General features: G+C 42.5%; 1 protein-coding gene across 1 annotated transcript in view; it reads left to right on the forward strand.

Annotated features, from left to right (window-relative positions):
- cfap44 (cilia and flagella associated protein 44) overlaps positions 1–20,842 on the forward strand; it is a gene marked incomplete at its 3' end in the record, with an annotated part of 49,075 nt that extends 28,233 nt beyond the window's left edge. Inside the window, exons 20-33 of the mRNA XM_084325852.1 lie at positions 1,197–1,387; positions 5,501–5,660; positions 6,165–6,342; positions 9,322–9,572; positions 10,131–10,356; positions 11,353–11,556; positions 14,076–14,274; positions 14,611–14,721; positions 14,983–15,113; positions 15,548–15,664; positions 18,181–18,382; positions 18,704–18,864; positions 19,829–19,963; positions 20,507–20,842. Coding sequence (XP_084181978.1) covers positions 1,197–1,387; positions 5,501–5,660; positions 6,165–6,342; positions 9,322–9,572; positions 10,131–10,356; positions 11,353–11,556; positions 14,076–14,274; positions 14,611–14,721; positions 14,983–15,113; positions 15,548–15,664; positions 18,181–18,382; positions 18,704–18,864; positions 19,829–19,963; positions 20,507–20,842 — 2,602 coding nt within the window. The remainder of the gene's footprint in view (positions 1–1,196; positions 1,388–5,500; positions 5,661–6,164; positions 6,343–9,321; positions 9,573–10,130; positions 10,357–11,352; positions 11,557–14,075; positions 14,275–14,610; positions 14,722–14,982; positions 15,114–15,547; positions 15,665–18,180; positions 18,383–18,703; positions 18,865–19,828; positions 19,964–20,506) is intronic.
- Between the last annotated feature and the right edge of the window lie 5,990 nt (positions 20,843–26,832).

The raw sequence follows: 26,832 nt of genomic DNA on the forward strand, positions 1-26,832 counted from the left end.
TCAGAGTATCTGGGAAGATACTCCAGTCCTTCTACTCCGGAGCTGTAGAGAGCATCTTGACTGGAAACATCACTGCCTGGTATGGAAACAGCACGGCACAGGACAAGAAGGCCCTACAGAAAGTGGTGCGCTCAGCCGAGCGTACCACGGGTATTGCACAACCACCCCTGCAGGTTCTATACAACAAGAGGTGTAAATCCAGAGCCTGCAGAATAATGAAAGACCCTCACCACCCCAACAACAGCCTGTTCATGCTGCTGAGGTCAGGCAGACGCCTGCGAACACCAGCTACTAGGACAGAGAGACTTCGGCTCAGCTTCTTCCCCCAGGCCATCAGAGCCTTGAACACTGAACTCTCCACACACAACCACACATGAGCACACACACGACACACACACTGTACACGCTCACACACTAGCAGCCACTTTAACATGAGCAAACACACACTCGTGCTGCACACGCTCACACTTATGGTCACTTTACAAAAGGAAAGGCCACTTTAAGAATAGTATAGTATAACTTGAGATTGTATAATATAGCATTGTATAGCAGTGTACATAAAGACCCAGTGCCTCATCCGTAGCTAACAGTGTATTGCACTACCACAGGACCTAGCATGTTCTACCATGCTCTGTAAATAACTCATGTACATATACCGATATGCCCTACTTTGTTTACTTTTACTTGTTTTATTGCACAATGTCGTTCTATTGGATTCTATTATATATTACTATTGTATTATGCACATCGTTGCAGGCAAGACCCCCCGCATTTCATTGTATACTTGTATGCCGTGACAAATTAAAAAAACTATTGACTCTCTCTCTCTCTCTTTCTCTCTCTCTCTTAATTCTTGTAACGTGTGATATTCCTGCTGCTTCTCTGTAAGGGGCAGGCTGGTGGAAGTCTGAATCCAACCTCAAACACACATGTTCTCAGAAGGAGTAGAGAGCATTGCGTTTCTTTTCAAATCCTTTCTTTTAGAATGATACCTCCTGTTTTTACTGTGCGCTGTGTTTTTATCGCGCAGTTTCTTTTATTTAAATTGATTCATTGTTTCTCGTTTGACTGTATGTAGCTACTGACCGGAGAATGCATTTCCCTTCAAGTGGACAATAAAGAACATCTAAGCCTCCTGTGGCCGGCTGACAAAAAAAAATCGAAACCTTGATTGTCGTGGTTTCTACTGATCCCAGGTTCCGGGACTCCTTGGGGACAGACACCGTCACCGTGGTGGCGATCCGCAGCGAGCACAGGGTCAGCGCCTACCGTCTGCTGGCACTGGCCGACCACTTCCCCCAGCTCAAACAGAGCGAGCGGAGAGGTTCCGCCACGCAGGAACGCAGGAGGTCCAGGTCAGAGCGTGGAAAAGACAACAAAATTGCAGGTAAAATATATATATATATTTTTTTAAACATAACATCAAATTAGACACACAAGCATTAACAGTAAACATCCAATGAAATCACCATTTGAATCATTATAAATGTAGTTTACGAGATATATACCTAATACTTGCTATCTAATACCATACATACATATGCTCCTGCTCGCTCACCCCCCCCGGACCCCCCCGGACTTGGATAATCCATCCATTTTCATTAGTTTCTAACCAGGCACTACAATTCATATGCTAGCTTTTATTCTCTCCACCACTTCTAACCAGATTGCAATGTTGGTTTCACTGACACCTAAAATTCTTGCTGTAGATATTTCTAGATAAATCACATCGAGATAGGTAAGAACCCATACCTTCTGGCACATTTTTTCCGGTTGAATCCATCGTGATGCTATCAGCTTTTTAGCAGTTGTGAGACCGGATAAAACTAGTCTCTTTAGCTGTATAGGGGCTGCAAACTGAAATACATCATTCAACAGCAATACAGAGGGATGTACAGGTATGTTCAGAAATAAGAATACTGATAATTGCTGGGACACTTCTTTCCAGAATATCTTAACCGGTTGGCAATCCCAATACATGTGCATAAATGTACCCTCATCCCCATTTGTACATAAGGAACATAGGGAGTCTTGTTTAAGTCCCATTCTGTTCAATCTTATAGGAGTCAGGTATGTCCTATGAATATAATTAAGATTAATTTGTTGATGGTCCGGGTTACGTGACGCAATTTGAACGTTTGCCCAGACTTCTTGCCAATCAAAGTCTATTTCCAAGTCTGGTATATCCCTCCTCCAGACTGAGTCTAGGGGGAGGATTCCATACGAAGACGTTAGTAAGTGATGATAAAAATCAGATACGAAGCCTCTCAATGTCTCTTTCATAGAAGAATTTGTGATATCTGTGGTGCTCAATTGGTATCCTTAATGGGACTCCATGAGCCTTCAAACAATCCAATAACTGTGCGTAAAAATTATATGTGGAACTGGTGAGGTTACATTTTTTATGTATATCTTGATAGCTACAAAAAACCCGTTTGTTGAAAACATCTCCCAATGTGTGTATGCCCTGCTTTTCCCATTTGGGGTATCTTATAGGTCGTTTTCCAATAACGAGTGCATTGTTATTGAATAGGGGAGTATGGCTATGCCATTTATGTTGGTTAGAATATTGTGTTTCACGCCATATCCGGATCACATGTGTAATAAGGGGGCCAAATTTCTATTCCCATTGCTTAATTGATAATATGGTGTATACTATGTCCTGCAGTCTATGTGGTGCTACTATATTTTCTTCTAAGTTTCTCCAGGATACAGATGCTTGGGAGTCAAACCAGGTTGTCAGTGGTCTTAAAGAGTACGCTTTAAAATAGTGGTAAAAGTCTGGAAATGCCAAACCTCTGTCGGCTTTGTTTCTCTGTGCGGTGGATCTTTTTATTCATGGAAGTTTGTTATTCCAAATAAATTTATATGCGGTGGAGTGTAATTTTTTCCAGTAACCATCAGGAGGGGGTAACGGTAACATTGAGCTAATGAAGTTGATTCTAGGTAAAACATCCATCTTAACTATTGATACTCGTGCCTGTACTGAGTTTTTAAGTTTGGACCACCTGTCAAAGTCATATTTGATCTTATCTTGGAATTTTGTGTAATTGTACTTCACCGTTTGGCTTATAGTAGGGAATACCTCAACTCCTAAACATCTGAAGTGTTTAACCATTGGTATTTTTTCTGGAAGGAGTATATTCTTTGCAGGGGCATTAAGTGGAAGGAAGGCCGACTTTGGCCAATTTATCCTAAATCCCGATAGATTGCCAAAGTCATCAATCAACTTGAGAAGATGAGGCATTGAGGTGTTAGGGTTTTGCATGAACAATATTACGTCGTCCGCATATAAACTAATATGATGTTGTGTGCCCTTAATTGCGATTGGTTCTATGGATTGGGATGTCTTATATATTGTGCTAAAGGCTCTAATGATAAAGCGAATAGTCCGGGACTAAGAGGGCAACCCTGTCTGGAAGAGCGCGATACCGGAAAGATTTCGGAGGTGATTATACCTGTTGTACCTGTGGCCGATGGGTCTTTGTATAATACTTTAATCATATCAATGAATCCTTTTCCTAACCCCATCCTTTCTAGTACTGCCCATAAATAAGACCATTCTAACCTATCAAAGGCTTTCATCGCATCCAGGGACAGCATCGCTATAGGTGGGGTGTCATCCTTGCTGGCATCTAGCACATGTAATAACCGTCTTATATTATCCGTGATCAAGCGGCCTCTTATGAAGCCAGTCTGATCAGGATGAACTAAAGACGTCATATGCTTTTGAAGTCTGATGGCTAATGGAATACAGCTTGATATCGGTTCCGAGGAGGCTCAAGGGTCTATAACTACCGCAATCGGTGGGGTCTTTGTCTTTTTTAAGGAGGACTGTTATGAGTGCAATATTGTCGGTCTTATGGAAATTCCCCTCCTTGATTGAGTATAAAATCATATTAAGTAATAGGGGTCCAATTACATCCCAGCATGAGAGGTACATTTCTGGTGGGATACCGTCCCTTCCAGAAGCCTTACCACTTTGCATTTCAGATATGGCCTCCCTAAGTTCATCTAGTGTGATGGGTGTTTCTAACTGTTTAGCGTCATCCTCTGATAGTTTAGGAAGGTTAATTTGATTAAGATATATGTCCATTTTGTTTTGATCGAAGGCCATTTCTGATTTGTACAAGTTGGAGTAAAACTTTTTGAATGTCTCGTTGATTTTTTTAGGGTCTGTAACAAGTTCTTGCTGTGCCTTAATAGTAGGGATATCTGCAAATTTTGCGTTGGCTCGTATCTGCATAGCTAGTAGGTGACTTGGTTTAGAACCATGAAAGTAATACTGTTGTCTTGTGCTACGTATTTGAACTTCAGATTGTTGTTTTAAAATGGCATTAATCTCTTTTTTTAACACATTAATTTGAGATTCCAATCGAACCGAGTAGTTGTATTGTAAAGAGGAAAATAACGTAGAGTAAAGCGTTTCCAGCTCTGCCAGTTTTGAACAACGATTCTTGCGTATTTTGGAGGAAAAGTTCCCGGTAAAATCCTTGATAAATCCCTTTACCGACATCCATAATATTCTGGGGTCCTGTACCGATTGCGCATTCTCCAGCAGGAATACAACAAGAGCTTCTTTGAATTGTGTAATGAATTCCTTGTTTTTCAGCAATATCGAGTTAAATCGCCATCTTGGGGCTCGGGATGACAGTATACCAAATGATCCTTTTAGGAGTAAATAACAGTGATCTGATAGTGCATTGGATACCATTTCCACGTCATAGTTATCAAATAGTCTAGGGGATGCAAAAACATAATCTATTCTGGAAAATGTGTTATGTCTTGCAGATCGACAAGAGTACTTTCTGGTCGTAGGGTTGAGTGATTGCCATAGGTCATTTACACCTGTATTCTTAGACCAATCCTTTAATGCATTAGATGAATTTTTCTGATCATTGGAAAAGGTGGGATAAGATTTATCCATCCCGGGATCCCAAATGGCATTAAAATCCGCGCCAATTATAAATGAGTATTCAGGAAAGTTTAACATTGTTCTGGTAAGTGTAGCGTAGAAGTTAGCCTCGTACAGATTTGGGGCATATGCCGCTACCAACACTATTTTCCTGTTCCTGTATACAATTTTTGCTATGGTTATCCGACCATCTGTATCAGACCATACTTCCTGCAATTCAATATTCAACTTTTTTCTTTTTTTTTTTTTACTTACTTACTCGTCCATGATCGTTTTCACCACTGATCTATACAAATAAATGTTTTATTATAGACCAGTGGTTTTGAACCCAAGCATCCCATTTAGAAAGTCCCACAGGATTCTAATATGTATTGGATGGAAATGATAAGTCATGCATCATAAACGTGGGTTTAAATGGGTTTAAATGTAATATGTATCGCCCCGGGAGCATGAGCTAAGGCATGGGAAGCATATGGGCCATATTATGAAAGGGGCCACATTCAAATCTAATAATTAAAATAAATAAATGCAGTTGTCAGCATTTTGCCTGTATGTGTGTGTTTGTTTGTTTGTGTGTGTCTCCAGAGGAGCATGAGGACTTAGAGGCCGTTCCGGGGCCAAAGACAGCCCGTCACGGGGCCTCCAATTTGGCTGGCCGGCAGGCAGAAAGGCTGCGTAAGGCTGCAGAGAAGGCAGAGGCAGCCCGGGCCAAGATAGAGAAGAGGAGGAAGGAGTGGGCTGATCTGTGAGTATTAACACACTAGATCACTCATAGGTGATCTGTTCTGACCCTCTGGGTTGAAAGTAACGTGATAAACCAACAATATCTTTCTAAATATAATAGTTCATATTTGCGTTTCAAAACAGTGACGTCATCGGGTGTACAATCCAAAACATGTAAGTTACTTTACTTGGGAAATTTGACACAAGACATAATACGGAGGAACATCTTGGAATCTCTGACAGAGGAGCAGTAGGTGAGCACTGTGGAAGAGATATTCGTAATGGGAAAAGTACACATAAACTGAGATTACAAAGAGACACAATTTAATGAAAAATGGGAAAAATGGACTACAGAACACAGGAAGAGGACACCACCATCACCACTGGACAATAAGGACATTGACATAAGGACAATTGTTTGATGATAAACAAATGTTGTGCCCTGACACTGTAAATGTTCAAAGAAAATTTCAATAAAATAAAAAAAACGTATTTTATAAGGATGACAGCGTTTCTGGTTTGTCAGCTATGCAGCGAAGCCGGACGACAACTGCAAAGACCCGCGAGACGTGGCGGCCATTCGCCATGCCAGGGACAACCTGGGAGACCTGAGGCTGAAGACAGACAAAGACTTCACGGTCCCAGAACACCTGAGGATGACCGTTGACAAGAAGAGGACAGAGCTGCTGGCTCTGGAGGACATGGTGGGAAAACACACATAACATACATACATACATACACCAACACACATACACACACACACACACACACATAACATACATACATACACCAACACACATACACACACACACACACACACACACACACACACACACACACACACACACACACACACACATACATACACCAACACACATACACACACACATAACACACATACATACACCAACACACATACACACACACACACACACACACACATAACATACATAACATACACCAACGCACATACACACACACACAGCCACAGCCCTTGTCTGCTCCCGGCTGCCCTTGGGGGGGAAGGACGACGGGACGGGTTAAGCGCAGAGGAGTATCGCATCGGCGATCCTACAAAAACAATGCATGTGTGTTCCGGTGTGTGTGTGTGCTAACAGTTTTAGTCAACTACAGGTCTGAGCATTTTAGTCTTAGTCAGTTTTAGTCTGGATTTAGTCTTTTTTGTTTTAGTCTAGATTTAGTCAGGGGGAACAGCTTTGTTGACGACCATATCATCATTTTCATTGACAAAATTAACACTGCATAACTAATAATTATCTTATTCTTTTCTTAACCTTGTCTTTTAACTGCCTTGCTTACTGGGCATACTCACTATAACTGCACCCTGTGTGCCACACACACACCAACGCACACACACACACACACACACACACACACACACACACACACACACACACACACACACACACACACACACACACACACACACACACACACACACACACACACACACACACACATAACATACATACATACACCAACGCACATACACACTCACCCTGGAGGACATGGTGGGAAAACACACACACACACACAACATACACACACACACACACACACACACACACACACACACACACACACACACACACACACACACACACACACACACACACACACACATAACATACATATATGCACCATCACACATACACACTCACACTGGAGGACAAGGTAGGAAAACACACATAACATAACATACATACACCAACATATAGGCTACAGACTCACCCTGGAGGACAAGGCAGGAAAACACACACGCACACACACACACACACACACTCACTCACTCACTCACTCACTCACTCACTCACTCACTCACTCACTCACTCACTCACTCACTCACTCACTCACTCACTCACTCACTCACTCACTCACTCACTCACTCACTCACTCACTCACTCACTCACTCAACAACACATACACCTATGCACATACACACTCACTCATGTACAGACCTTGCCAACATGCATGCATTTTGTGGACTCAAAGTATGCAGGTACAAATGTTCCCCGTAACGACACAAAAATCCATGATTTGTATATCAACATCATTTTCATCCATGCCCCTGTGTCATCCTCCTGCCCTCCCCCTCTCTCTCTCTCTTGCCCTGGTGCCTGGTGTCGTTCACTCGCTCACCTCACCTTGACAGCTGCTGTCATTATCGTTGGTGGTTCTGTGACCTGCTGGAGTTAAGAAAATCATCATCATCTAATAATAATAATAATAATAATAATAATAATAATAATAATAATAATAATAATAATAATAATAATAATAATAATAATAATAGTAATACACTTTATTTGTATAGCACCTTTCATACAAAAATCCCAGCCCAAAATGCTTCACAGCAGTAATGTAGATATAAAACAGACATAGGTATATAATTAGCATAATATTGGCATAAATATAGACAGGCATACAATGAGCAGATAATTGATCATAAAAGCAATGCATAAAGTGCAGACATAAATGTTTTACAAGATAGACAGAATAAAGGCAATGCATAAAGTGCAGACATATAATTTCTATAAAATACACAGAATAAAAGCAATGCATAAAGTGCACACATAAAATATGTATAAAATAAACTGAATAAAAGCAATGCACAAAGTGCAGACAGAATAAAAGCAATGCACAAAGTGCAGACAGAATAAAAGCAGTGCATAAAGTGCAGACAGAATAAAAGCAGTGCATAACGTGCAGACAGAATAAAAGCAGTGCATAACGTGCAGACAGAATAAAAGCAGTGCATAACGTGCAGACAGAATAAAAGCAGTGCATAACGTGCAGACAGAATAAAAGCAGTGCATAAAGTGCAGACAGAATAAAAGCAGTGCATAAAGTGCAGACAGAATAAAAGCAGTGCATAAAGTGCAGACAGAATAAAAGCAGTGCATAAAGTGCAGACAGAATAAAAGCAGTGCATAACGTGCAGACAGAATAAAAGCAGTGCATAAAGTGCAGACAGAATAAAAGCAGTGCATAAAGTGCAGACAGAATAAAAGCAGTGCATAACGTGCAGACAGAATAAAAGCAGTGCATAAAGTGCAGACAGAATAAAAGCAGTGCATAAAGTGCAGACAGAATAAAAGCAGTGCATAACGTGCAGACAGAATAAAAGCAGTGCATAACGTGCAGACAGAATAAAAGCAGAATAAAAGCAGTGCATAAAGTGCAGACAGAATAAAAGCAGAATAAAAGCAGTGCATAACGTGCAGACAGAATAAAAGCAGAATAAAAGCAGTGCATAACGTGCAGACAGAATAAAAGCAGAATAAAAGCAGTGCATAAAGTGCAGACAGAATAAAAGCAGTGCATAAAGTGCAGACAGAATAAAAGCAGTGCATAAAGTGCAGACAGAATAAAAGCAGTGCATAAAGTGCAGACAGAATAAAAGCAGTGCATAAAGTGCAGACAGAATAAAAGCAGTGCATAAAGTGCAGACAGAATAAAAGCAGTGCATAACGTGCAGACAGAATAAAAGCAGTGCATAACGTGCAGACAGAATAAAAGCAGTGCATAAAGTGCAGACAGAATAAAAGCAGTGCATGAAGTGCAGACAGAATAAAAGCAGTGCATAACGTGCAGACAGAATAAAAGCAGTGCAGTAATAATTGATCCTCGATCTCCGCTTTGTCGTCTGTCCCCCGTCCCAGATCCGCGAGAAGAAGACTGAGATGAACAGCCGCATCATGGATCTGCGGGACGCCAAGGTCGGCCTCGTGTCCCAGCAGCGTTCCCAGGCCCGGCGGCTCCAGCTGGTCCAGCAGCGCCTGGTGCCCCGTCTCCACCGGCCACCGCCCTCCCTGCCCAGCCTGCAGGCGGAGGAAACCCCCGAGAGGAGGCTACGCTGCAGCCGTGCCACCCTGGAGCGATACGGAGCCCTGCTGGGAGCCAGCTCCACAACGTCAGACTCCATCTCCATCTAAACAAGCCATTTAGGCTAAACATCCTATTTCCTTAAAATGAGCTTGTTTTGTTACAATACAAATTAGCTTGTTTTGTTACATTACAAAATGTGCTTGTTTTGTTGCAATACAAATTAGCTTGTTTTGTTACATTACAAAATGTGCTTGTTTTGTTGCAATACAAATTAGCTTGTTTTGTTACATTACAAAATGTGCTTGTTTTGAGGAATTTCTCAACACAAGCAACATTATCCTGAAACAAAAGTAATGATCTACCGTATTTGTTTGTTTATTTATTGATTTATTGAAATAAGTTCAGTTGCATTGGAACTAGTGAAATTATCTCAGATTTATCAGATTGATTGATGTACCTTACACCTCAATACAAGATTAAATTACTTGTTCTTTCTTCTTTCTTCTTTTTTTAAACTAATTGGTTTGTCAGTTAGTTTATTTTCATTTCAGCGTAACTCATTGAAATGTCCACTTGCTCATATGAGCCACTCTGGCCTGAATGGGACTCTCTATACTGATGGTGGTGGCATTTTCTCCGACAGCGCCTGCACTCAGCAGCAACAGGAAGAGGACGAGGGAGCCCAGACTGTGTTGGAACAGCTGGAGAAAGAGATGGAAGGAGAGGAGGAGGAGGAGGAGGAGGAGGAGTGCGTGAAGGAGGAGGAGATCCTAGTGGCAGGAGGAGCAGGGCTGAGTGAACTGGAGGAGGAGTGCGTGAAGGAGGAGGAGATCAGGTTGCTGTATGAACAGGACTCACTGCTGGAGCAGGTCTGTCTGCTAGGAATGATGATTATGATGATGGTTGTGGTTGTGATAATGATGATGATAATAATGATGGTGATGGTGGTTGTGATAATGATGATTATGATAATAATGATAATGATGGTGATGATGCTGGTTGTAGTTGTGATAATGATTATGATGATGATGATGATGATGATGATGATGATGATGATAATGATGATAATGATGGTGGTTGTGATGATGATGATAATAATAATAATGATGATGATGATGGTGATGATGGTGGTTGTGATGATGATGATGATGATAAATAATGATAATGATGGTGATAATAATGATAATGATGGTGATGGTGGTGGTTGTGATGATGATGATTGTGATGGTGATGATGGTGGTTGTGATGATGATGATAAATAATGATAATGATGGTGATAATAATGATAATGATGGTGATGATGATGATGGTGGTTGTGATAATGATGATAATAATGATGGTGATGATGATGGTTGTGATGATGATGATAAATAATGATAATGATGGTGATAATAATGATAATGATGGTGGTTGTGATAATGATGGTGATAATAATGATGGTGATGATGATGGTGGTTGTGATGATGATGATGATGATAATAATGATGGTGATGATGGTGGTTATGATGATGATGATAAATAATGATAATGATGGTGATGATAATGATGGTGGTTGTGATAATGATGGTGGTTGTGATGATGATGATGATGATGATAATAATGGTGGTGATGATGATGGTGGTTGTGATAATGATGGTGGTTGTGATGATGATGATGATGATAATAATGGTGGTGATGATGATGATGATGATGGTGGTTGTGATAATGATGGTGATGATGATGGTGGTTGTGATGATGATGTATTATTATTATTATGGAAAACTGATTTTCTTTTTAAGTTTCTTGAAATACTGTATAGGGTTTAGCTTCTTGACACTAATTCTACCCTCCTCCATCCCTCTGTTCCTGGGTTCCCTTGGATGCAGCTGGAGACGTCCGTGTGGCAGTTTGACGCCGAGCTGCTGCACCTGCGCCACCAGAAGCTGTTCCTGGACGTCCAGATGAAGCAGGCGGACCTGCGTCACGTCACGCTCTTCCAGGAGCTGCTCCTGCTGGTGGACTTTGAGAAGAGGGAGAGCAGCCTGCAGGAGAGGGTCAACACCTGCCTGGAGGAGAAGAGACTCATCACGGTACGACTGTGTGTGTGTGCGTGTGGTTGATTGATTGATTGATTGAAAAGTTTATTAACAGATTACAGAATGGGTACAGTACAGCTCAATACATACAATTGTTAAGGGGATGCAGACCAGAGAAAGACTTTCGTCTTGTTTACATCAGGGTCCCCCATTTTCAATTCATCAGGACATATATGACATACATGACATACAGATAGACAGTACTGCTACATCTATACATTTATGACATATCAGATTTGCAAATACAGTACTGTTTGTGATACAAAAGTGTATATACATTTGACGTAGAAACTGTACATTGGAGGAGGTTGGGTGGGTGGGGTTGGGTGGGTGGGGGCTGTACATTGGAGGTGGGGGGGGGGGGGGGGGGTTGGGTAGGGGGGGGGGACACTGTACACTGTACATTGGAATACTGACAAAGCTATACTTGGTAATTTACTGTACAACTGGGTTAGGACATTTACAGGGGCCAGTTTCGAATTGCAGTCTCCTGTACGTGTTCTTTGAGAGTGTTTTTGAAAGTGGGTAGTGATTCACATTCCTTTACAGCAGGGGTCGGGAACCTATGGCTCGCGAGCCATATATGGCTCTTCTGGTAACAGCATATGGCTCCCAGAAATTTTTGAGTAAAAAAAAAAAAAAAAAAAAAAATCGTTTTTTTTAATACTTGTGATATTTCTTAATAATACTGTCATTTTAAAGTAAACAGAAATTAGTTTTGAAGATACAGCTAATAGTATCTGTAGCTGAAGATATAGCGAGCAGAGCTGGCGAGGGAACACAAGTGGACAGAAATTAAAAATCTTCAACCTGAAGACCAGCTGATTCTTAAAACTTGGAACGAGCTTCCTGTGACATACCACACAATGCAGCGTGAGTATTGCCGTATTGACCATGTTTGGCTCTACATATGCATATGGGCAGTCATTCTCGCATATGAGGAACATTAAGACCAACCTACGCTCACGTTTAACTGATGGAAGCCTCAACGCCTGCATGAAGCTCAACCTCAGCACGTATACGAACCAGATTACAAGGCCATCAGCAAAACCATGCAGCACCAGAAGTCGCATTAAAAGTAAGACATATTTAATTTATTATACGTTAAAAATACTATATGGCTCTCAATGAAATATATTTAGAAATATTTGGCTTTTATGGCTCTCCCAGTCAAAAAGGTTCCTGACCCCTGCTTTACAGCTTTGGGTAGGGCGTTCCACATTGATGTGGCATAATTGCGAAACGTGTTTAGTCCCTTGTTTGAGCCGAATCTGGGTTTAACATGATTTGTGGAGCTCCCTCTGGTGTTGTGATCGTGGTATTCACTGACCTTTGGGAAGTATTTTGACATGTACATGGGTACCTTGGTCACGTAGTCTATCTTGTAGACCAGGCCCATTGCAAGTTGCTGTACTCTGTCGTCTACTCTAAGCCATCCTAGGTTGTCAAAGTGGGCAGCGGTGAGGTGGGTTCTAGGAGTCAGGTCAAGCAGTAGTCTGACCAGCTTGTTTTGAGATGTTTGTCATTTGTTTTTTAGTGCCTTTGGTACTGTAATGGGAATTATTAAAGGACAAACGATGAGCCGTTTACATTAATCATTCTGAGTCATTATTTATAATAATAAGAAGGTTTATTCAATAAAGAAAGTTCATGACAGCGTGGCCACGCTACCAGGCCAGTCACCCGCCAGAGACAGACATGTTAACCCACTAGCGTCTGACAGGGGACTGACCCAGAGCCTTGGTCAGACATACAATTGAATACATGAAATGACGTAGAAGAAAACAAAATGGCTGGTTAGAGAAATTAATAATACGACTATGTTATGGCTAAGCCTGGAAGGAAAACAGCTCCATCTTACAGTTCCCATGACCTTGGGTTATGGCTCTATGGCTGGGAGAAACAACAACTTCGTTATGACTGAGAGAATATCAGAGTAATCTTAAAGAGACATACACACATTAACCAGTAAATCTGGTCGGACTGAAACTCAAGCTGTATGACATGATAAAATAACAAAGACTCATAATGACATGATAATATATTCCACGACAGTACCATGAGGTGCAAGCATAGTCTTAGTACCCTTGAATGAGTGCTCCTGCCAGAGTCTTCAGGGTATTCTTGTTTACCAGAGAGGAGATCCGGTACAAGAATCGAGTTTGTTGGTTGACTTTTTTTATTACATTGGATGCCATTTTGTCACAGGAAAGATTAGCCTCTAGGATGGAACCCAGGTAGGTAATTTCATCTTTCCTTGTGACAATATTGTCACCCACTGTAACCGAGAAGCTTATTTTTGAATTTTCCTCCAAGCATTATTTTTCTATGTAATCGTGTGAAATATATACCCAGTATATATTTTTTTAATTGATCACAAAAAAGAAAACGTATAATGGAAATCCATAGTAGAGGTTGGCAGTTTGCCAGGAATCCAAGGCACTCTGATCGTAAACGAAAAAACCTTCGCTCACACATGGATACCCAATACGTTTCACTGCTCCCCCCCCTAGTCTAAGATGGAGGACTGCAGCACGCAGCTGGAGCTGATGCAGAGAGACATAGCCAAGCTGCAGGAGAAAGAGAGGGCCCTGGTGGACCTGTTCCAGGCCTCGCTGGCAGAAGACTACAAGCTGTCGGCCTTCCTCACCAGAGTGTTTGAGAAGAAGATCAAACGTGTCAAGAAGAAGGAGAGACCCACTGGAGAGGAAGGTGTGGTGGGGTGGGTTTAGTTGCTTTTAAGTCCTTCTGTACAGTTTTCTTTGTTGCGAAACAGTTATAGGAAGCCGCTTGGAATGAAGCTACATGTGCTCCATTGTTCAGAGAAAATATGAAAAAACGTCCATCCACAAAACTTCCAAAACGTTTTTAACAAATGCTGATAATTACTACTTCCATGATCTCAAACCCCCAAAATTGTACTAAACCGTATCCCTTTAAGCTACGATACGTCCCATCACTATGAAGAGACGTGGCAGCAGGAGAGGGTTGTGTGTGTGTGTGTGTGTGCGCCATTCCTTACTACGTCGTCCATTTGTGTGTCCCCAGAGGAAGAGGAGGACAGCGATGAAGACTCTGATGACGATGAGGACTTGGACTCTGACGGCGATGACGTGGGGTCGGGGGGAGCGGACCTGGACTACAGTGTCTGCCCTCCCAGTCAGTAGTACCCAGTTGATACTGGATTCTACACATTATATATTATCATCACTGATATCAATCTTTTACATACCTCATTTTGAAAGCTACAGTCATAAGAGGTTGACTGAGGGTGTTAGCATCTAGATGTATCTAATAGTAATATGATTGATTGGTTGGTTGGTTGATTGATTGATAGTCCTGCAAGCTGCCAGATCACCTCCACCTGTACAGTGTATGTCCCGTGGTCTGTGTATATAAATGGAGGGTGATGTGTGTCAGACTGTGATCAGGAGCTGTTTGACAAGACTGTCCAGCTGCGCGAGCGCCGCCTGGACCTGGAGGAGCTGCTGGCGGAGGAGAGGAGGGCTGTCGAAGCCTTGAAGAAGGAATGCAACGCTCTCGCAGAGAAGGTTACTGTCTCTCTCTGTGTATCTCTCTCTGTCTCTCTCTCTGTCTCTCTCACTGTCTCTCTCTGTCTCTCTCTGTGTATCTCTCTCTGTCTCTCTCTCTGTCTCTCTCACTGTCTCTCTCTGTCTCTCTCTGTGTATCTCTCTCTGTCTCTCTCACTGTCTCTCTCACTCTGTCTCTCTCCCTGTTTCTCTCTATTTCTTTCTCTCTACCTGTCTCTGTCTCTCTCTCCTTGTCTCTCTCTATATCTCTCTCTCTCTCTCTGTCTCTCTCTCCCTGTCTCTTGTGAATTTTGTCCATTTGATTTACAACTCAATCTCTTTTCATACTCTTGACATTGATTCTCACCACACATCTCATCTCTGGTTGGTGCGCGTGTGTGTGTGCGTGTGTGTGTGTGTGTGTGTGTGTGTGTGTGTGTGTGTGTGTGGGGCAGGTGAAAGTGGTGCACAGCAGGCTGCAGGCAGCAGAGGGCAACGTGGAGCTGTTAAACAGAGAGAAACAACAGAAGCTGAATGAGCTGGACGTGGTGGTTCCTCTCAGACTGCACCAGGTACACATCTGTTTTATATAGTTCTATGGTACACATCTGTTTTATATAGTTCTATGGTACACATCTGTTTTATATAGTTCTATGGTATACCTCTGTTTTATATAGTTCTATGGTATACCTCTGTTTTATATAGTTCTATGGTACACCTCTGTTTTATATAGTTCTATGGTACACATCTGTTTTATATAGTTCTATGGTATACCTCTGTTTTATATAGTTCTATGGTACACCTCTGTTTTATATAGTTCTATGGTATACCTCTGTTTTATATAGTTCTATGGTACACCTCTGTTTTATATAGTTCTATGGTACACATCTGTTTTATATAGTTCTATGGTATACCTCTGTTTTATATAGTTCTATGGTATACCTCTGTTTTATATAGTTCTATGGTATACCTCTGTTTTATATAGTTCTATGGTACACATCTGTTTTATATAGTTCTATGGTACACCTCTGTTTTATATAGTTATATGGTACACCTCTGTTTTATATAGTTCTATGGTACACCTCTGTTTTATATAGTTCTATGGTATACCTCTGTTTTATATAGTTCTATGGTATACCCCGGATTTATATAGTTCTATGGTACACATCTGTTTTATATAGTTCTATGGTATACCTCTGTTTTATATAGTTCTATGGTATACCTCTGTTTTATATAGTTCTATGGTATACCTCTGTTTTATATAGTTCTATGGTTTACTTCTGTTTTATATAGTTCTATGGTATACCTCTGTTTTATATAGTTCTATGGTATACCTCTGTTTTATATAGTTCTATGGTATACCTCTGTTTTATATAGTTCTATGGTATACCTCTGTTTTATATAGTTATATGGTTTACCTCTGTTTTATATAGTTCTATGGTACACCTCTGTTTTATATAGTTCTATGGTACACCTCTGTTTTATATAGTTCTCTATGGTACACATCTGTTTTATATAGTTCTATGGTACACATCTGTTTTATATAGTTCTATGGTACACATCTGTTTTATATAGTTCTATGGTATACCTCTGTTTTATATAGTTTTATATAGTTCTATGGTATACCTCTGTTTTATATAGTTCTATGGTACACCTCTGTTTTATATAGTTCTATGGTATACCTCTGTTTTATATAGTTCTATGGTATACCTCTGTTTTATATAGTTCTATGGTATACCTCTGTTTTATATAGTTCTATAGTATACCTCTGTTTTATATAGTTCTATGGTATACCTCTGTTTTATATAGTTCTATGGTACACCCCGGATTTATATAGTTCTATGGTACACATCTGTTTTATATAGTTCTATGGTACACATCTGTTTTATATAGTTCTATGGTATACCCCGGATTTATATAGTTCTATGCCTCTATGGTATACCTCTGAATTCTGGTTGCTGAGAATTTGACACCAGTCTCTGTCAGTATTTGTCAGCTCTGCTAGTGGAAGCCAGTGGGGGTTTGGAACCATTTCACTCAAAAGTTGCTTAGAAGTCGTCTCAAGCTGTTCTGTGACTTATTCTTACAATTACTGGAGCTATGTGGAATGGAATCTTGGCAGTAATGGTTCCAGACCACACTGACTATCAAATACCAATTTCTCAGAAACAAAGACTTTTTATTAAACATCTTGGTCTTGGTTATGGCATGAATCATATCTCAAATATTCCATGCTAAATGCCCCCCATTGACAATCACTAGCATTGACCACCACTAGCATTGACCACCACTAGCATTGATCACTACTTGCATTTGCTAACGGAACGCTAACATTTTCAAAAACCCAAGTACCGGGGAAAGTGCTTTTTTGGATGTTTCTGAATGAACCCTTAGTTTGGGAAGCAAGTATAATCTGGCAGCTGGCAGGGACTACCAGTGTGCGGTTTTAGTACATATATGGCTGCTTTTTTATATATATACATATCACACACACACACACAGACACAGACACACACACACACACACACACACACACACACACACACACACACACACACTCATACACAAAGCGGCACGGTGGTGTAGTGGTTAACACTGTCTCCTCACAGCAAGAAGGTCCAGGGTTCGATTCCCACTTGGGGACCAGGTTTCCATGATGCCAGTTACCCAGGTGGGGTATCTCCCAGGCCTTTCTGTGTGGAGTTTGCATGTTCTCCCCGTGCTCGCAAGGGTTTCCCCCCCCCGATAAGATAAACCCAATGGAAAAACATGCACAACAATAGATCGCTAACGCTGTGGCGTCCTTGACGAAGACGGACAGGAGCACTTGGATTGGTCCCCTGGCGCGGCTCACGTTGACGCCTGTCTGCTCCCGGCTGCCCTTGGGGGGGAAGGACGACGGGATGGGTTAATCGCAGATACGAATTGCATGCATGCATCGCATGTGTGCCGATTGATGACCTCTGAGCAGGTCCTAAATTATTATTACACACACACACACACACACACAGGCTTCATAAAAACGTGTGCTATCCCTTAAAAAGAAATGCTACCCCCTCCATCCACCCCCACCCTCCCCCTCTTCCAGATTGAGTTTGTGACCAGCGGTGTGATGCCGTCCAGCCTGGCTCCCTCCCTGGTGCTGACCCGGGCGGCTCTGCAGGGTCTGGAGCAGCGCAGCAAGGAGCTGAAGCAGGAGCAGAGGCACCAGAAGAATCTCTACCGGGAGGCTCGCCTGCAGCACGTCCAGCTGCTCCGAGACAACAGGGACATGGAGGCCCAGAGCAAAGGTCAGCCTCAAGTCACACTGTGACCTAACCCACCTCTACACACCCACACTCACACCCAGTGTAATAGGTGCACAAATGTGACAGTTTCTTTTTATTTATTAATCAGATTTAATTCACAGGATTCTCTTTATAAATCAGTTATATGTGTCTGTTGTGTGTGTGTGTGTGTGTGTGTGTGTGTGTGTGTGTGTGTGTGTGTGTGTGTGTGTGTGTGTGTGTGTGTGTGTGTGTGTGTGTGTGTGTGTGTGTGTGTGTGTGTGTGTGTGTGTGTGTGTGTGTGTGTGTGTGTGTGTGTGTGTGTGTGCGCGCGCGTGCGTGTAGTGCTGGAGGAAGGTTGTAAGCAGCAGATGCTGAGGAAGTTTGGGAAGCTGGTGGATGTGGAGGCGCTGCAGACGCTGTCACCCAACAGGAAGGTGGAGGAGCTGAGGCAGGAGAGTCTCATCCGCCAGGTCTCCTACGACAGGGAGATCAAACAGTGGGATGTAAGCTGCTGTCTGGGCTTTAGTGTGTGTGCGTGTGCGTGTGTGTGTGTGTGTGTGTGTGTGTGTGTGTGTGTGTGTGTGTGAGTGCCAGTGCCAGTGCCAGTGCCACAATGCTAGCTATTTCAATTATTAAAATGTTGCTTCCCACGATCATGAAAACAAGATAACCGAGATCAAACGCATGCTGTGTTGCTCTCGTTTTATCTTGTGTTGTAAATGCAGCGCACCCTTCCTTCCCGCCCTCGCCCACACAGTAGCTTCAGCTTGAGGGGAGGAGGGAGCCACCGCGAGTTTCACCAGTTAGTTAGGAAAATGTTTGGTAACTTGTAGAAGATGAGAGAACGGCAGCCTTTGGTCGAGAAGAAAGGTATCGTCATATTATGATGTTCTGAAGTCAACGAGTAATCATGTGTAGTAATCGTGATTATGATTTCTGCCCTAGTGTGTGGTGTGGGACACAGACAGACAGCCTGGAACAGGTTGACTGCGACTCGATCTTGACTGTGAATCTGTGATCATGACGATGATTGGACATCCACATTTAAAATTTGACAAATCGCGGCCTTGTGCTGCTAAAGCTCCGCCTCTTTCACGGGGTGTGTGTGATCACGTGTTGCAAAAACAACCTGTGTTTTCACATGTCGGTCACTGTCCTCTGTTTTGGCTGAATATTGTGTCTCTGTTTTCGTGTGTGTGTGTGTGTGTGTGTGTCTCTGTTTTTGTGTGTGTGTGTGTGTGTCTCTGTTTTTGTATGTGCGTGTGTGTGTGTCTCTGTTTTTGTGTGTGTGCGTGTGTGTGTCTCTGTTTTTGTGTGTGTGTGTGTGTGCGTGTGTGTGTGTCTCTCTGTTTTCATGTGTGTGCGTGCGTGTGTGTGTGTGTGTGTGTGTGTGTGTGTGTGTGTGTGTGCGTGCGCGTGCGTGTGTGTGTGTCTCTGTTTTCATGTGCGTGTGTGTGTGTGTGTCAGCTGAAGGTCCGTGGGGCTCGTGACTCTCTGGCGCAGGTGACCAGGAGCCACACGGAGCGCCTCGTCACTATGAACAGCCTGCTGTGTGAGAAGAGACACCTGGAACACAAGCTCAACGCCAGGCAGAGGACGATGGTACAGTCTGTGTGTGTGTGTGTGTGTGTGTGTGTGTGTGTGTGTGTGTGTGTGTGTGTGTGTGTGTGTGTGTGTGTGTGTGTGTGTGTGTGTGTGTGTGTGTGTGTGTGTGTGTGTGTGTGTGTGTGTGTGTGTGTGTGTGTGTGTGTGTGTGTGTGTGTGTGTGTGTGTGTGTGTGTGTGTGTGTGTGTGTCGGTGTGTGTGTGTCGGTGTGTGTGTCGGTGGGTGTGTGTGTGTGTGTGTGTGTGTGTGTGTCGGTGTGTGTGTCGGTGGGTGTGTGTGTGTGTGTGTGTCGGTGTGTGTCGGTGTGTGTGTCGTCCTGACGCCAGTCTGAAACTCATGGTCTTCGTCTCGTCTCTTATCTTATCGTCTAATTAGTCTCAATCTTATCTTGGTTTCGGACAGGGGACCGCTTTCATGTTTCTTTCTTTTTTGGGGGGTCCATCATTTGTATGATCATCAATAACAACGTTGTTGTGCCTATGTACCATATGTGTGTGTGCATCTATATATATATATGTATATACGTGTGTGTCCGTCCAGGTCCAGGGTGGTCAATACTCAGACCAGAGGAGGCAGGTGGAGAGGGAGGAGGTGATCCGTCTGCAGGAGCATGTGGTCACTCAGGCCCAGCAGGTGAAGGCTCTCAGGAGGCAGATCAGCGCCCTGTCCCATAAGGGAGGTCCCATCCTGTCCGCCAGCGAGATCCCACGTCCCACCCTGCTGCCCACCCTGCTGCCCACCCTGCTGCCCACCCACATCACCTGCTCCAGCAGGCCGAGGGGACGCCTTCAGCTGGCTGGAGAGCTGTCCTCGACTCCTGTCCAGGGAGCCCACGCTGGGGCCGGGGCCAGGAACACACGCTACAAAAACACCTAATTCACCTGTCTTAGAATCAACATAAAGATGCAGTAAGTGGAACTTTTTGGTTCAAATAAGTGTTGAATAGCTCTACATTCTGACAGCCATCACCGATATCTCGACGGCACTGTAAATTAGTTTAATTACTCAGTGTTTTTGTCGAGTATAAAGATTGGATGTCCGGCCCATTAACGTGTGTTGTCGGGCCTTACAAATAAATTAGATTTACTGCAGAGCGGAGGGACTGGGAGACCCATGTTACTGACCAAATACTCTATATCAGTGATGGCTGTCGGAATGTAGACTATATAACACTTATTTTAACATGTAGAACAAAAATATCACTTACAGCACCTTTAACTGAAAACAGACATTAAAGATTATGAATTTGTTTGATCATTATGCTCTTTTTTTCTATTATATCCTGGGTCACTGTTCATTCCCTCTTTTATCCAATATGCTGCAGGCCACATTTAACCCTCACAACTGTCTTTTTGGCCTCCAAAGAATTTCTAGAGTGATAAGAGATGGTATTTAGTCTGTTCTGAAGCTTTGTGATACACAGTGATAGATGTTCACTATCTATAATAATAATAAGTAATGGGGCGCTCTAGTAGCACACCATGTATCGCGCTGCGTCGCGAAGCGGCCGTCCCGGGTTCGCTTCCCACTCCCGGTGACTCCCATTTGTTGCATGTCTTCCCCGCCTCTTCTCCCGTTCATCCTCTCCTCATCTGTCGGTCATGTCTGACCATGAAAAGCAATAAATGCAAAAAAATTAAATAATAATCTTAAAAAAAAGTAATAAACCGCAAAACAGCCAACAAATATTGCTGGAAGTCAGAGATAAGTGGACACAAGCCTATTTCTTCCCAGCTCAGGTAGTGTTTGCTGTGGGTGTAAAGGTCACAGGGGTCAGAGTGGAGCGGGAAATGGAGCACTTGAGTTTTCCAGTCTGTCCAGGAGTGGTGTGTGTGTGGGGGGGAGGGGGGACAATGGCCAGCAGGGAAATCAAAAGGAGTAAATATTGCAGATAATAACGGGCTGAAGGTATAAAGGGGCCAGGGACAGCGGTGGTAAATGTGGGGTTAGGGGTCGTCACGGAGACGCAGGGGGAGGCGGGCGGGGCCTATTGTGTTGAGTGGAGGATAGGGTGAATGGGGATTAACCCCGCCCCAGTGGTTCTCAATAACCCCCCCCCCCCCCCCCCTCCACCGCAGGGCCTGGAGAACGTTCCCATGTGCTACACACACCCCCCCTTCTTTATCTGAGCTGTTCACTTGCCTCAAGACCCCCCCCCTCTCTCTCTCCCCACACACACACTACAGCTATTCTCACGTAGATACTCTCACACACTCAGACACATGTTCAGATCATCAGATGCTATGCTTACATTTGTTAAAATCATATAATTCCATGGATATAGCACACAAATCAATCTTTTGTACATTCTTGCACCGCAGTCGTACGCACGAGGTTAGAAACATGCTTGGATCTCTCTCTCTCTCTCTCTCTCTCTCTCTCTCTCTCTCTCTCTCTCTCTCTCTCTCTCTCTCTCTCTCTCTCTCTCTTCTCTCTCTCTCTCTGATGGGGGCGGGGGGGGGGGGGGGGTGCAGTCTTTGGTTTTCTTAACTCATTTAAATTGGCCCCCACTTCACATTAGAGCAGGGGGGCTTAAGTCACCCAGAAGAAACACACATTCTCTCACACACACTAAAGCTCATATACTCCGACGCTGGGTGACACTGTTGACTCCTCTACTGTCTAGTGTGCTTGACTCTGGTCAGATGGTCACAGAGGACAGACTTGAGCAGGAGCGATTTGCATTTGAAAGGGAATTGAAGTGTTCTTCTTCACCTTCCCTCACCATCTTCCTCTCCCTCTCTCGTCGTGACATTTGAAACGCGGATTCGTCTCTGTAGTGGAAATACTACAGAATTGTAAATTGTATTTTACTTAATCAGAAGCACTGTTACTTATGTGGATTTTTACTTCAGTTCGGATTGAGGCTACTTGCCTAGAAGTTTCCTCAAGCTAAAGGAAAAGAGCAGAAACGCCATAAAAGTACTCTAGTTCTTAGTAGCCTAGTAGTAGTAGTAGTTTTATTCAGTCATCGCACACAATACAATATGCACAATCATTCCAGACTGTAAATAAGGTCAACGGTCTTTGATTTTTGCAGTGACTGAAAAGGTACAGGCTGAAGCATAATCTCACAAATGTCACAGTATATACCTGTCCTATATTCTTATCACTTATTCACTATTCACATTTGTAACCCTCAGAAATAGCCACACAAACTTAACCCGAAGCGAATTACGTATTCTTAAATGTGTATCAGCATTATTCCAGATTTTTGAACTGTAAACTCACAAACGCCTCTGAAATTATATTTGCTCTCCTGTATACAAAGAAAGTGACTTTCATATAAATATATACATAAATGTATATGATGTTATGCATATTAATTGATGAATTGATTATTTTGATGGGTCATTATTGGTCCAAAGGGTCCAATAAAGGGAGGATGATCCCTTATTAATCATATCAACAACACCAGTATCAGTTATGAGAGGTGACGTCTGGATTGACCGTGTTTTACTGTAAAAGAACGATCTAATTCTACTCACTACTCCCATGACACAAATTACTTGAGTAGAAGTAGAAATAGTTTCTAAAAAGTTGCTTTACTAAAAGTGTGCTCAGTAACTAGAGTCAGTGGAGGTAGTTACTTTCAGTATTATAATTTGTCATTTTGCTTTGTTGGGTTTTCTAAGTTGATGTTGTTGATGACATCTTTAAAATGGATTCTGGTGAAAACAGTCTCTGTATGTAGAGGGTTTATATCTGACCGAGCAAATGCACAAACTAGCAGTGGTGGAAAGTAACTAAATATTTTCTACTCAAGTACTGTACTTAAGTGTCAGGATTGGGGGGGGTGTAGGACACACACGCAGACACACACAAAAAGGGGAATCTTAAAGTTACCCCAGAGGGGTAACCACTGGAATCGCTGAGCGATGAGAGAGGGTGGGGGAGAACACAAGAATAAAATAAATACAAATAAAAGCTGTAAGGAAACACAAAACACCAGTATAAAATAACTGGGGGGAAAACCCAAAGTAACCACCACTGCCTAGCAGTTGAAAACAACAACAAAAAACGCACTAAAGACAAAGAAAACACTAGAAGCATGAGCTTAAGTTTAAGTTTATTTGGATCCCCATTAGCCACAGCAGTGCTAAAGCCTACTTAAAGGCACTGCACACCTGACACCAATCAGGTGGCAATCAAGCCCACACACCTGCAATGCCGCATGGCAATTAACTGGTGTCTGGTGATTGACAGCTCACCAGAGAAAACCCCAAATACATCCAAAGCACACTAGAATAAACTACATAACCTATAGACTAGAGGTCAATGGATCAAGGACTGAATGTTCCCAAGCGCTGGAATACACAAACATCATGTAAAATGTGTATTTTAACTTTTGATACTTAAGTACATTCAATAGCAAATACTTTCCAACTTTTACTTAAGTAGACGTCTGAAAGAAGGGTTTTTACTTTTACCAGAGTACTATTTTATCTAACTATTTCTACTTTTAAGTAAATGAACTGTGTACTTCTTCCACCACTGTAAACGAATCACACCAGTCACTAATTTTACTTAAACAAATGTATTCAAAAAAATTGTAAATGTAAAATTCCATTCCCCGTAAATGTTGCGGTGCCACACCTTTCCCACCAGGGGGGGGTATTCATGTACAGCTGCCTTCTAGTTTGAGGCTCGGCGCTCTCTGGACCTTGGTTTTGAGCAACGTTTTTGTATTTGACATTTGATATGTATTTGGACCTTATTTCCACTCCTCCTTTACCAAGCTTTCGCAAACACCAAATAGAGTAAAATGACTGTGTGGTATCCGCTGGTTAGAATGTAATGGGTTTTGAAATACCACAGTGGTTTGACAAGTATTGCTGGTTTACTGAAGGGGCTTTCAAGTGTGAGTAGTGACCGTGGCAGAAGTAGATGAGGTTATTTAGATGCAGATACAGGGATTCAGAGCGTTTGTTTGGTATTATTTGAATACTTCCTGGTGGTGGCAGAAAGTACCCTTACATTTTTATACTTTTTTTTTTTTTTTTTTAATGTACTGTTTTTGATTTTGAAACGGTGTGTGTGTGTGTTTCCCCCTGCATGTTAAAGCATGTGCATGAGGAGAGAAGAGTATGTTTTCAAAGTGTGTGTGTGTGTGTGTGTGTGTGTGTGTTCCACCCACATGTTAAAGCATGTGCATGAGGAGAGAATAGTATGTTTTCAAAGTGTGTGTGTGCGTGTGCGTCCATACGTGTAGGCGTGTACCACGCAGCTGTGTTAGGTTCTGATCTGAAGCAGGCTGTTGCTTGCTGTGAAAATATTATTGCAAGTGTTTATTATTGCTTCAGTGTGAAACAGTGGGAGTGTTGTGTGTGGACTGGTGGAGTAGTGTGTGTGTGTGTGTGTGTGAGAGAGAGAGAGAGAGAGAGAGTGAAGTAGTAGTGGTGATGGCGGGAGGGGGGGGGGCTCTCGCCCTCCCTGCCCCTCTCTGTTCCCACAGGCCAGCCCCCGGCCCGTGGCCCATTGCACCCTGGGTAATGGGGAGGCCTATTGGAGTTGATTAGTTCCGGCTGGATCCCAGATAGAGTTCTGACAGGCAGGAGAAACGAGCTCTCAGCGTGACCCACCTCCCCCACCCCACCCCTGTCTCAGGCACAATGGGTCAGCCAGGAGAAGGGCTTTTTAAACAACTCCCCCCGACCCAATACAAGATCATTATTACACACACACTCACTACTATACTACCCAATACAAGACCATTATTACAACAACAACACACACTCACTACTACTACTACTACTACTATACTACCCAATACAAGACCATTATTACAACAACAACAACACACACTCACTACTACTACTACTATACTACCCAATACAAGACCATTATTACAACAACACACACTCACTACTACTACTATACTACCCAATACGGGAGCATGTCTATGTTCCCCGGGTCCTATGTTCCCCGGGTTCTATGTTTCCCGCTTTGATTGATTGATAGATTGAAAATTTTAGACCACCAGCCCTGATTCCAAACTCTAACCTTAAAGTTCGAACGAGGGCCTAAGCTTAACCGTTCGAAACAAGGCGGACATTAATAATTAATAAAATAATAAAAACTTATAAAAATTTCAATCTATTAATCAATCAAAGCGGGGAACATAGAACCCGGGGAACATAGGACCCGGGGAACATAGGGATGATCCCCCCAATACAAGACCATTATTACAACAACACACACTCACTACTACTATACTACCCAATACAAGACCATTATTACAACAACACACACTCACTACTATACTACCCAATACAAGACCATTATTACAACAACAACACACACTCACTACTACTACTATACTACCCAATACAAGACCATTATTACAACAACACACACACACACACACTCACTACTACTACTATACTACCCAATACAAGACCATTATTACAACAACACACACACACACACTCACTACTACTACTATACTACCCAATACAAGACCATTATTACAACAACACACACTCACTACTACTATACTACCCAATACAAGACCATTATTACAACAACACACACACACACACTCACTACTACTACTACTATACTACCCAATACATTATCATTATTACAACAACACACACACACTACTACTACTATACTACCCAATACAAGACCATTATTACAACACACACACACACTCACTCACTCACTCACTCACTCACTCACTCACTCACTCACTCACTCACTCACTCACTCACTCACTCACTCACTCACTCACTCACTACTACCACTACTATACTATACTACCAATACAAGACAATTATTAGAACAATACTCACACACACACACTCACTACTACTATACTACCCAATAAAATACCATTATTACAGCAACACACACACTCACTA

The sequence above is a fragment of the Notolepis coatsorum genome (genome assembly GCF_963971535.1).
Source record: "Notolepis coatsorum genome assembly, chromosome: 12".
In the NCBI taxonomy this organism is placed as follows: domain Eukaryota; kingdom Metazoa; phylum Chordata; class Actinopteri; order Aulopiformes; family Paralepididae; genus Notolepis; species Notolepis coatsorum.